The sequence below is a fragment of the Eschscholzia californica genome, unplaced genomic scaffold, assembly GCF_041429995.1.
Source record: "Eschscholzia californica isolate CP2 unplaced genomic scaffold, dmEscCali1.0.p SCAF_2, whole genome shotgun sequence".
NCBI classification, from domain to species: Eukaryota; Viridiplantae; Streptophyta; class Magnoliopsida; order Ranunculales; family Papaveraceae; genus Eschscholzia; species Eschscholzia californica.
Window position 1 is genome coordinate 13573267 of NW_028238309.1, and position 11850 is coordinate 13585116.

The 11850-nt window shown below is 33.1% G+C and overlaps 1 protein-coding gene across 1 annotated transcript; it reads left to right on the forward strand.

The window, feature by feature from the left end:
- The first annotated feature begins 666 nt into the window (after positions 1–666).
- PIRL6 (plant intracellular ras group-related LRR 6) lies at positions 667–4681 on the forward strand. The gene is made up of 3 exons (XM_086664334.1): positions 667–1003; positions 1833–2002; positions 3545–4681. Exons 1-3 carry the CDS (start codon positions 797–799, stop codon positions 4215–4217), a joined length of 1050 nt encoding a protein of 349 aa, XP_086520460.1. The 5' UTR covers positions 667–796; the 3' UTR covers positions 4218–4681.
- Positions 4682–11850: the final 7169 nt, after the last annotated feature.

Sequence of the window (11850 nt, forward strand, 5' to 3'; positions counted from 1 at the left end):
TCTTACATTTAATTAATTCTAATCACTTTTTTTTCGTAAGAAAAGAAGTTGAATTTTCTATCACTACAATCTTATTTTCATAAAAAACATAGTGCTTCTTTACGATGTAAAATTAAACCTCTTTTATTTACTCTGTATCCTTAAATGGATAGACATTAATTAGCGGATAATGTCGAGCAAATACGAACCGGTCGGACTAATTTCAATTTCGGATACTTCAAACACTAGCCCCAACCTATTTATTTCATTAGGCAGGTCAGGTTGGACTTGTCTTCGAATTTTGGGTGTCCATGGACTCTACTTGATTCAGGTGTCCATCGTGAATTTTGGGTTATCAGACATTCTTCCCACCCTAACAAATCCCCTAAATTTACTCCAACTCTAACAATGAACCATCAGTGCCGATTTATTGGGACCCTGGATAGGGGTGAGAAACTTGGAAATTTAGTCCACACCAAATAAAAGGAGACCTCCTCAATTTATGGGCAACCGTCGTTTGACCTACGAAAACGTTGACTTTCAAAATTGAAACGTGGCCAACCAAAATCCTTCATACGGGCTCGTACGTATTGTCGTCATTCAAACGTGTCACATTCCGTACGTTCACTTTCTCTCTCTTCTTTCTATCGCCTCCTTATAACTCTCTCCCTGCCCTATCCGCCATTCACTCATCTCTTTCTTTCTCTCTCTTTTATCTCTTTTATTAGTTGAAAGAAATTAAGGTCTTCCTTTCTTTCTCTCTCATATTTCTCTCTCTATAGAGGATGTGGGAATTGTGAGAGATAAATAACAAAAGATGATGTATGAACAAGAAAATATTTGGATGGAAGTGAAGAATAAGAAGGATGAAAGTAGTAGTAGTAGTAGAAGATCACCAATTGAAGATGAAGTAGAGAGATTTGAGGATGTTAATTTAAGTGGGATGTCTTTAGATTCCCTCCCTAATCCTTCTCTTAACTTAGCTATGATCTTCAAGTTAGATCTTTCTAACAACAATCTTGAGGTATATATAATCTCTTTTTTTCATCTTTACCAATATAAAAATATATGTATATATATTTATATTTACGTTTATATTTATTCGAAAAAGTAAGATTTGTGGTCTCTCCAATTGAGAAATATATTATCATCCAATCAAAATAGATTTTTCAAAACAACTATGAGAAAATGATATGCATGAATATATTAGGACTAGAAAAGTTGATGATAAGCCTTGAAGGCTTGAACTCTTGATCGACATGGCATACATGAGAGATGCTAGAATCACAAAAGATTTTGACAAAAAGAAGTTCTCAGTTCATGTGACGGTTGTGATTTTCATCTCTCAATGGCTTAGATTTGGTCAAAGTTTGAAACCACACCCGTCACATCAGCTGCGAACCTTTTTTTAGTCAAAATCTTTTGTAACTTTATTATTTCCCTTTTTCATAAAAGATGTGATTTGATTCTCAATTTTAAAAACTTAATTGATAAGCTAAAGTTATTGGTTGAAAATTACACCTTTCAAGTCACCAGACTTGGACAAAAAATTGAAGACTATCTAGTTTACATTTTTGGGGAGGGTTTTTACTAATATTTATTTTCTTTTCTTTTTTTTCATTTTTTGGCAGAACTAGATAGTTTAATATTAATATCCATATGCAAAAAAGAAGCATTTATATATTTTGAAGGTGGAAGTCATTATTATTTTGTACAAATTTTATTTTATATGCAAAAGTTTTGTAGACTAGTAGTAGGGATGGGGTCTAAATCTTGGTTCTTTCAAGCCTTCAAACTCACTCAAATCCAACTTTGTAGATATAATTTGTAAATTCATTTTTGGTGATGAACAGATGATACCAGAGTCATTAACAGCAAGATTGTTGAATTTGGTGATACTGGATGTGCACTCAAACCAACTCAAAACCCTACCAAACTCAATTGGATGTTTATCAAAACTCAAGGTCTTGAATGTATCTGGCAACCTTCTGCACTCTCTGCCTAAAACCATTGAAAATTGCAGGTCAGTTTCTTTCTCTTAAAACTGTTACCAATTTAATTTTGAGTTGTTTCGATTTAATTTTTCTCATGCCCTTTATAACAGTTAACAACACTTCAATTAATTTTTTTTATCTAACTTGTATATAGGAGGGAATCTTTTTTGAGAATATACTCTCTCCTTCAATTGCTTAAAATATCATCGCAAAACCTATCTTTATAGTTTGAAATCACGTCTCTTGACTAAGATTACACCTTTCAAATTTATGTCCAATAGCTGAGGTTGCACGACACCTCCCGAGAAAGTAAAGTCGTGACAACTGGGCAATACATGTTTGAAGTTGTATTAATCATGGACCTAGGTTAAAAGGTTACTTTAATATTCCAATGAAATCAACTTAATAGAAAATTCTATGCTCTAAATAAAATAAATAATAACATGCTTATAATAAATAAATAAAATAGAATTTCTACCAATATCTTGTAATTTTTGTCATGTTAATCAAGATACAAGGATCTTCTGTTCTCGGGTAGTACATATCAAGTACTTTTACAAATTCGACACCTTGACGATGAAAATTTATAAAACTCAAAACTTAATAAATATTTTAAGAACCTAAAGATTCATAGTTTAGTTAAGGGAATAAAAAATAAACCAAGATAAACATTAATAAAAGTAAACCATCACATAAAAGATTTTTGTGGTTTGGTTGGGCAGCTCACTCGTTGCCCATTTAGAAGGTAGAGTCAACAAAATATTACGTTTTAAAACATTTAGAAGGTAGAAACTTCGAACCCCAACTTCTACACAATCCGTCAAGAGCATATTCGGCAAAAGAAAAATAGTTGACTGAACAAAAAAGATTATAAAATATATATTGATCTAGGTGTTATTAAGTCTTTACAAATTAATGGTTAAAGTAGAAAAGTGTTAGTTTTGTGGTCATCCAGCTCCAAACCAATGGAGAATGAGTGAATAGTACTTAGATATTATATTCTTAGTTACTAGTTAACCCTTCTCTCATGAGGTACTATTCTCACACGCCCCTCACATGTATTGTTCTTTGAGCCTATCACATGTTTTTCTTTTCTTTTCGGGTGAAGTGGAACACGTGTGACTTTTAAATGTATCACGTATGGGCCTAGCTCTTATACAATGTTAATTGTGTGGTCGTCTAACCCACAATCAATTGACAATGAGTGGAGAAGATTTAGACATTATATTCTTGGTTACTAGATCGCGCTTCTCCTATGAAAACTGTTCTCACAAAAAGTAGTCTTGAGGTTGAATTTCACTTTAACTGAGTGGTAACACACACGTCTCTACTAGATGACGATCAGAATTTGAATCCTACAATTTCAAACAAAAAAAGATTTTTGTCTGGATCTCTTTCTTAAGAATTGGTCAAGTGAACGTGGGCGACGCTTTTTCTATTTACTAAACGATAAACATAAAGTGTTACCAAGTGAATGTCTCAATCTCCTTACCCATCTAATATACATGGAAACTTTTTTTTTTTGGCCTCAAATTTGAAATGTTTTTCTTTTGGGTGTTTATATGGTCCAGGTTACTTGAAGATATAACTGCAAACTTCAACAAATTGACAAAGTTACCAGACACCATTGGATTCGAATTGGTCAACATTAAAAAGCTCTCAGTCAACTCAAACAAACTAGCTTTCCTTCCTCATTCTCTATCTCACATGATCACCCTCCGCATTTTAGATGTACGCCTCAATTGCCTTAGATCTCTGCCTGATGGCTTAGAAAACCTAATCCACCTCGAGATACTCAACATAAGTCAAAATTTTCATTACTTGGAAACCCTACCTTACTCAATTGGCCTTCTTGTCTCACTTGTAGAATTAGACATAAGTTACAATAGAATTACAGTTTTACCTGACTCAGTTGGGTGCCTCAAGAAGCTTAAAAAACTCAAAGTTGAAGGGAACCCACTAGTTTACCCTAGAATGGAAATTATGGAGCAAAATTTGGAGATTATTAAGGAATATTTATGTGACAGAAGGTTTGAAAACCCTAAAACTCCAACAAAAAATAAACCATGGTTGAAGAAATTTACTAAATGGACTTCATTTAATGGAAGGATTTCTAATGGGCCTAAAGAAGAAAGAGTTGGTTTAATCATGCCGGATTATAGGTCCATCGATGGTCTTGCTACACCGAGATATGCTAAACCTTTTTCTCCCCGTTCTCTATTCTCCCCTCGGTCTCGCTCATGAAGCGATTAGTGTCGACCTTGCGCAGCTCCATGATACCTAGTGCAGATATTACTTTCCAATTGGTTATACTATAGAGTTTGTTATAAATGGGTTTAGGTTATTTCTTTTAAAACTCCTCTCTAAAGGAGGATCCTTAAATGATAAATGAGTTTTGGTAGGACGCGCCTAAGACCTAAGGGCGCACCTTTTTTTTTTTTTTTTTTCTTTTTTCTAAGAAGATGGTGAAATATGTGGTTTTGTGTTTACGCATTATGTATAGTTTTGTCCCGTTTGGACTTGATAATTCAAACTTTTGTTGAGTTATATTCGGTACTCTTATATAATTTCTGTCATGGTATCAGTTGTTTGCTTTGTTAGATTGTAATCTCTCGTTGGTAGTATAGGTTTACCAATTGTTATTTACTGATATTAGATATACTGATGGATGTATATATCTGGTGTTTGTGTAAAGGTAATTCTATACACATCTTACATTATTGTTGTTGCCGTCTCATTCACCACAAATGCTCAACACATTTTGGTTGAGGAAGGTGCCAGTGGGAATTATGTGACGGCGTTTAGAACTTTTCCTAGGTTGGATTTCATACCACCTATTGACATGAAATATGGTTCTTCCGTATAAATAAAGGCATATAAGAGAGTCTATTGAACTCTCTTATCATGCTATTAAATGATCCAGTATAAATAAAGGCATATAAATGTGACTACTTTTAGAACTTGCTTGCCGAAGTGGTAGAAAGTGTTGACATAAACTCTAAAATTTTGGAGGTCTGAGGTTCGATTTTCAAGGAGGGTGGAATCTATAGTTTATTAAACTTGGGTTATTAAAGGTGTAAATAATGTAATAAATTTGTCGGGCGTTATGCCTCATTCATTTTGTCGGGCTTTAGGCCTCTTTCATTAATGTTGAACTTAGACAGTTATCGTGCCTATCACATCTTCATGATGTATCAATGTCTTGTAACGTCTCACGTAGATCGTAGTCGATTTCTCAAAAATAAAAAATTGTTTATGGTGGCCAATATACGGACAAACAAATATCTTACGTGGACAACAATTTATATGTACAAACCAAAAAATATAGAAATTTTAGGTGGACAATAGATTTATAAGGGGACATTAATCTAATTTAACTGATACTCCCCAAAGTTAATGTCTTTAATTTGAGTTCTTCTCCAATTTCATCCGTAAACCCAAGGATCTAATTTGTCTTTTTTATCTTCTTTGTCTCTGTAATCATATAAGATTTGGATGATTTAGTGGAGGATCTCTCTAACTTTTTGGTGCTTTCTCTCTAAAGTTTAGAGTGCCAGATTGGATATAGAGTTTTCGACAAAAATGTACTGCAGTTTCTAGTATTAGGCCACTGATTGATGATTTGTTCAACTAAAGGCGGATATTGGTATTTTTTATGGCATTGGGTTTTAATGATCTTACTAAGTGATTTAATTTCACTGTTTTCAATACCAACCAAGCCTTGGCATATGAGGCTAAACTTAGCTCTCTCGTTTCAATTATGTTTTTAATCTTCACTCGTTAGATCCGTCGCAATTTCAATTTAGGGCTTAGTTGACTTTTCTTTCTCATTTATGTTGGACTTTGCCTCTCATTTAGAAAATAAGGGAGTGTCTTTAACTTTATCTCTACTTCCTTTAATTTCCAGAAAAGATAAAAAATACCCTTCGACTTATTTCTTTCGTAATTTCTTCGTCCGAACTCCGATTCAACTTCCGTTTTTGCCATTGGGTTCACCATAGACTCCACTTGCTATCTAACCTCTGATTTTCACAAAATCACCAAATACCCCTGGTGCTCTTTCCTTTCTGTCTCTTCCACATGAGATGAAAATGTGATAAATACTCAGTTTTATTCCGAATTAAGCATCAAACTCCAAATAAGGTACCTACCAAGAAAAACACATAAATAATTAGAAATCAAACCCGAAACGTCCAAGTTAAGTGAGCCAAATGTGGCATTTTAACGCTAGACGTGTAGTTACAACAGTTGAATAGGAAAGATGAAAACTTTAACCAAAAGTATTTTTCCTGATTTTCCAGCTGCCTTCTAGTAAATTTAAAGGGAAAGTAAAGTTTAAGATGGCCGATATCTGGACAAACAGATAAAAATTGAAAGGCGCAACTTGAAAAATTAGAAAGTTATGTGGATGAAACACTTTTCGGTGGGCACAACGAATATAACACAATCCTATCTTTCAATTGGTAGTCTGGAGAGTCACAATATTTCAAGATATGTCCCTCCATCTTCGCAATCCTAGAGTTTATCTTTTCTTATTTCTACTTAACTTTTTTTTTAGAGAGAGTAGGTGTGAAGATATGTCCCTCCATCTTCGCAATCCTAGAGTTTATCTTTTCTTATTTCTACTTACTTTTTTTTAGAGAGAGTAGGTGTGAGAACAACTACGGCTGAAGATGAAATAAAAACAAACAATTCAAAGGCACCCATGGTTGAAGAACTTTCACAAAGAGAGTGATAATTTCGTTTTCAACCCTAAAATTCTAATACACTAGTTTTTTTCCTTCATCAACGTGCTCCTAAATATTGAAAGGATTTTTGTTCAAGAATCTATGGATTTTTAGTAAGATATTTTAGCTCGGGTTCTAGGGATTCCAAAACCTTAGATATCGAACAACATTATTTGTTGTGGGTTAGAGTGATGTGCAATGAGTGTGGGCTCCATGTGGAGTTCCACGATTTTTTTGTCTCTTCTGAAAACATTACCACGAAATCTGAGACAAGAAAGCAGAGGGCCACATTGAGTGGCAACTTGACTTCTGATTACCCCAAAGTTTGGCTCTTCTGAAAACATGTTGCCATGAAATCTAGGACAAGGAAATCACTACGCCACATATAGTGGCAACTTGGCTTCTGGTTGCCCCAAAGTTTAACTCATGAAAAGTTTTTGTCTATGTATATTATAGAAATACTAGGATATATCCCGTGCCCTAGGGCACGGATACTTGTATCAATCAAATGTTACGAAATTTATTGTTAAATTTTATTGAGAGAGAGATTTTTAGTAGTTATTACTTTTTTTTTTGTTTCCTTTCTCTTAAATTAGTTATTATTTTATTGAGAGAGATTTTAATTTTTTTTTTTAACTCTTGAAATTTATTTTGTTTCTTTTTTTCCTTAAATTAGTTATTTTATTTCTAAGAAGGAAACGATTATTGTTTTTTAAATAGGTAACTTTATTTCTACGAAGGACTATATTTTAAATTTTGAGAAGGGCTTATAGGCAATATCTTTTATTTAAAAAGGATGTTTATCAAAAAACGATTATTGTTTTTCTAAATAGGCAACTTTATTTCTAGGAAGGACTATATTTTAAATTTTGAGAAGGGCTTCTAGACAATATCCCTTATTAAAAAATGATGTTTGTCCCAGTCATCGTTTTCCCTTCTGTTTTATTATATAGATATTTTATTGATAGAGAGAGATTTTTATTAGTTATTATTTTTTTGTATTACTTTTTTGTTTCTTTAATTTCTCTTAAATTAGTTATTATTTTATTGAGAGAAAGAGAGAGAGAGATTTTAATTTCTTTTTTTAACCCTTGAAATTTATTTTGTTCTTTTTTTCTTAAATTAGTTATTTTATTTCTAAGAAGGAAAGGATTATTGTTTTTTAAATAGGTAACTTTATTTCTACGAAGGACTATATCTTAAATTTTGAGAAGGGCTTCGAAACAATATGCTTTATTGAAAAAAAAATGTTACGAAATTTATCAATCAAATGTTACGAAATTTATTGTTATATTTTATTGAGAGAGAGATAGATTTTTATTAGTTATTATTTTTTTTGTATTTTTTTTGTTTCTTTTCTCTTAAATAAGTTATTATTTTATTGAGACAGAGAGAGATTTTAATTTCTTTTTTTTAACCCTTGAAATTTATTTTGTTTCTTTTTTTCTTAGATTAGTTGTTTTATTTCTAAGAAAGAAATGATTATTTTTTTTAAATAGGTAACTTTATTTCTACGAAGGACTATATCTTAAATTTTGAGAAGGGCTTAGAAAAATATGCTTTATTAAAAAAAATGTTTGTCCTTTTCCCTTCAGAAAGAAAAGATTATTGTTTTTTTAAATAGGTAACTTTATTTCTACTAAGGACTATATCTTAAATTTTGAAAAGGGCTCCTAGATAATATACTTTATTAATAAAGGATGTTTGTCCCAGTCATCGTTTTCCCTTCTGTTTTATTATATAGATACTTCATTCGCCAACTTTAAATTTTATATCTTTATAAATGTGTTCAGATTCATACACTGTAAAATTTTTAGCTTTTTCTCTATCTTTTTTTACTCTAATCTTAACATTTGTGGGATATGAGAACACTTCTTTGTACCATGGTCTTAAGGACAAGAGAAAAGTGACTAATATCTATGCAAGTAACTCATGCAATGCAGTCTTGTTATTAGTGGGAAGTGGTGGTGCTGATGATAGTGACGACGAAGATGAAGTGAAGAACATGTAAATTAACTTTGGGTCTTTAAATAATATAATTTTGTTTCTATCATTGCCATAGATATGAACGGCTAAGATTTGAAATGGGTATGTATAAAGGCCAGCGTTTTGGGAAAATCAGAATATTTTTCGGGGTGGAAAATTTTAAAGGGAAGATGTGAAATTTTGGAGGTTTCTCGGGGAAACAAAACATTTCTTCTTCTTCTTCTTCAATTCTGACCACCACCACCACCATTTTCACTTCTTTGTTCTTCCTCCTCTCTCTCTTCCCTGTTGCTCTTTTTCTCCTTCTGCCTGGCTCTCTCGCCCTCTCACATTCCATCTCTCTCTCGCTTTCTCTCTCTAACTATCGATCAACCTCTTTCACTGTTTATCCCTTTATCTCTCTCTCACAACCTATATTCTGTTATAATTAAAAGTCGCGGAAGCTATCGAACCTACCCAGAAATTGATCCGATTATGAAGATTAATCGAAAAGCTAAGTCAAAATCAAATATGCGAACAGAATTAACGAGGTTCGGCTTTAAAGCCTACGTCCTCGGGCGAACAAGAAATCTTTATTGAAGGATAGATGAAGACGACTAACACAACCCGCAAGTTCGTCCCAAGATGGTACCGTATAGATTTTAACCTTCTATACTAAATCTTCGACGACCGAGAAATTTAACACCGCTCAAAACTATGAACAAAAAATTTCTCTCTAACTTGCTCACTCTCTCTAGCTCTCTAAAGAAGAGTTGTTGCTTGTGTTGGTGTGATTAGATTGGACCCAAGACCCCCTATTTATATTATAATATATAAGCCGGTGGGGGACCAAATTTTGGAAACCTTTCAATTTTGGAAAATTGAATCCAAAACCGCCTATTGCTTAAACCGCCTATTGAGTTTTGGAAACTGCCAACTAAACCCAACTAAACCGCCTCTCACATATTCTATCTCTCTCCCAATCTATATTCTATCTCTCTCCCAGTCTATATCTCTCTTTCTCTCTCTTTTGCATATAAAGTTCAGGCGAAAGAAAGCATTCCCTTCTCAAGGGTTTCGTGGTTGGTCGATCACGAAACATTTTGTGGTCGACCAGCCACAGACTTTTCGTGGTTGGGAGTCCACGAAATGTTTCGTGGTTGACCGACCACGAGATGTAGGGTGTACATCTTGTGGCCCGTCGACCATGAAGCATTTCATGGATGCCCGACCGCGAAGTCTACGAGAGATGAGCGAGAGTGGGAGAGAGGAAGAGCGATAAAGAGAGGGGAATACAGTGAGGGAAATAGAGAGTCAAAAACGAGAGAGAGGTAAATGATGACAGTGGTGGTCGGAAAACTAGAGATGAGAGAGAGATTGGTAGAAAAAAAAAAACTAAATTCGCCGGCAGTGGTAGTTTACCGGTGATCTTTGCCGGAATGGAGAAGAAGTGGTCAACAAAACTCCCCCACCCTTCCCCCTCCCCCAAAAAATAGAAAATATATTGGTCAACTAAAGTTGACCAATTTTCGACCAAGTCTTTGCACCCCGGTAAATATTCGGATTTCCCCAAAACGCTGCCCATGTAAACATTAACCAATTCTAGGAGTTTCAAAGCTCTTAAACAATCGTGGAATTTAAAGATCTCTAAATTCAGGAACTTCAAAGTTCTATGACTTTAAAATTCTAGAGTTTTAAAGGGCCACGACTTTGGAAATAAAAGAAATTTTCCGGGGAACAAAGATTTAGTCAGTAAATATTGACACAGATAAGAAACATCATCAAAATAGATATGAAAATACTAAAGCTTCGTCAAAATTTAGAACATATACTGAAAAGCCTTAACATAAATCTATTTTTAAGAACAGACAATTGTTTGTAGATGGCAAATAACTGTTTGTACAGAAAGATAGTTTTGTTATTATTAAAAAATATTAACGAGTTCAACAAAAAAAAAAATTTTAAAAATATTAACGTACCTGCGTAGGGAAAACAAATTATATCGTAGGGAAAACAAATTATAGCGGAGGTTGCCATTAAGTGGCCTAAACCATTTTGACTTTTTTTTGCTACATTGATATTTCAGAGCTGTTTTCCCACCATTAGACCAAACCATTTTGGCATAATATGTCGTTTTTCTTTTTAATTATTATATTACCATTAGAGACTGATGTAAATTAGTTCCACTGAAATAAATTTAATTGAGACCGAAGTCGAATGGGACAAGTCAAATCCAAACATGACATAAAACAATCCCCTAAATCTTATATGCAGTCGACTCACAATTATATATTCATCATTTTTGTTAATTCTATTCTCGCTGATTGGGAAGGAACTATTTGTTATTGATAAAATTTCTTAATACCATAAAATAATAATTATAAATCGTATGAGTTTGCACAGGTTTATTATGTACTTATGTCACACATATATTTGAAAGATCTTGTAATATAGATAAGAGCAATTTTTATCTTTGATGAGCTCATTAGATGATATCATAAAAAAGAAGTGGAAAAACTAAATCACAGGTTTTTGAATTATTTCTTCATTAAAAAAAAAAAGTTTTTGAATTATTTTGTAAAGGGATACACATAACTTGATAGGAGAAATCTCAAAAAAAAAAATTGATAGGCGAAATTCATCCTATGATAACACTCAAGTGTTGTGTGTCCAATTTTATGACAAATCTGACATGTAGGACAATCTCCATTGATGGTTCTTTAACCTTGATTAGACTTATTTTGATTTGTACCAGTATTAGGTGTATACCTTCCATTAACTGGTACTTTAATGGAGATCGTCCTACATATCAGATTAAAGAATTAGTAATGGAGATCGTCCTACATGTTAGATTTGTCATAAAGTTGTAAACACAGCAGTTGAGTGCTATCATAGGATGAATTTCTCCTATCAAGTTTTTTTTTTTGTTGAGATTTCTCCTATCAAGTTATGCGTGTCCCTTTACAAAATAATTCAAAAGCTTGTGATTTAGTTTTTCCACTTCTTTTTTATGATATATCATCTAATGAGCTCATCAAAGATAAAAGAGTTAATTCCTATTGACCCCCTACTTTGTGACCAGCTTTCTTTTTGGCCCCCTATTTTTCATAAATTCAAATTTGACTCCTTATTTTCACGTAAATGGCATAAATACCCTTCCTAATTTCTAAATAAAATATTAAAAA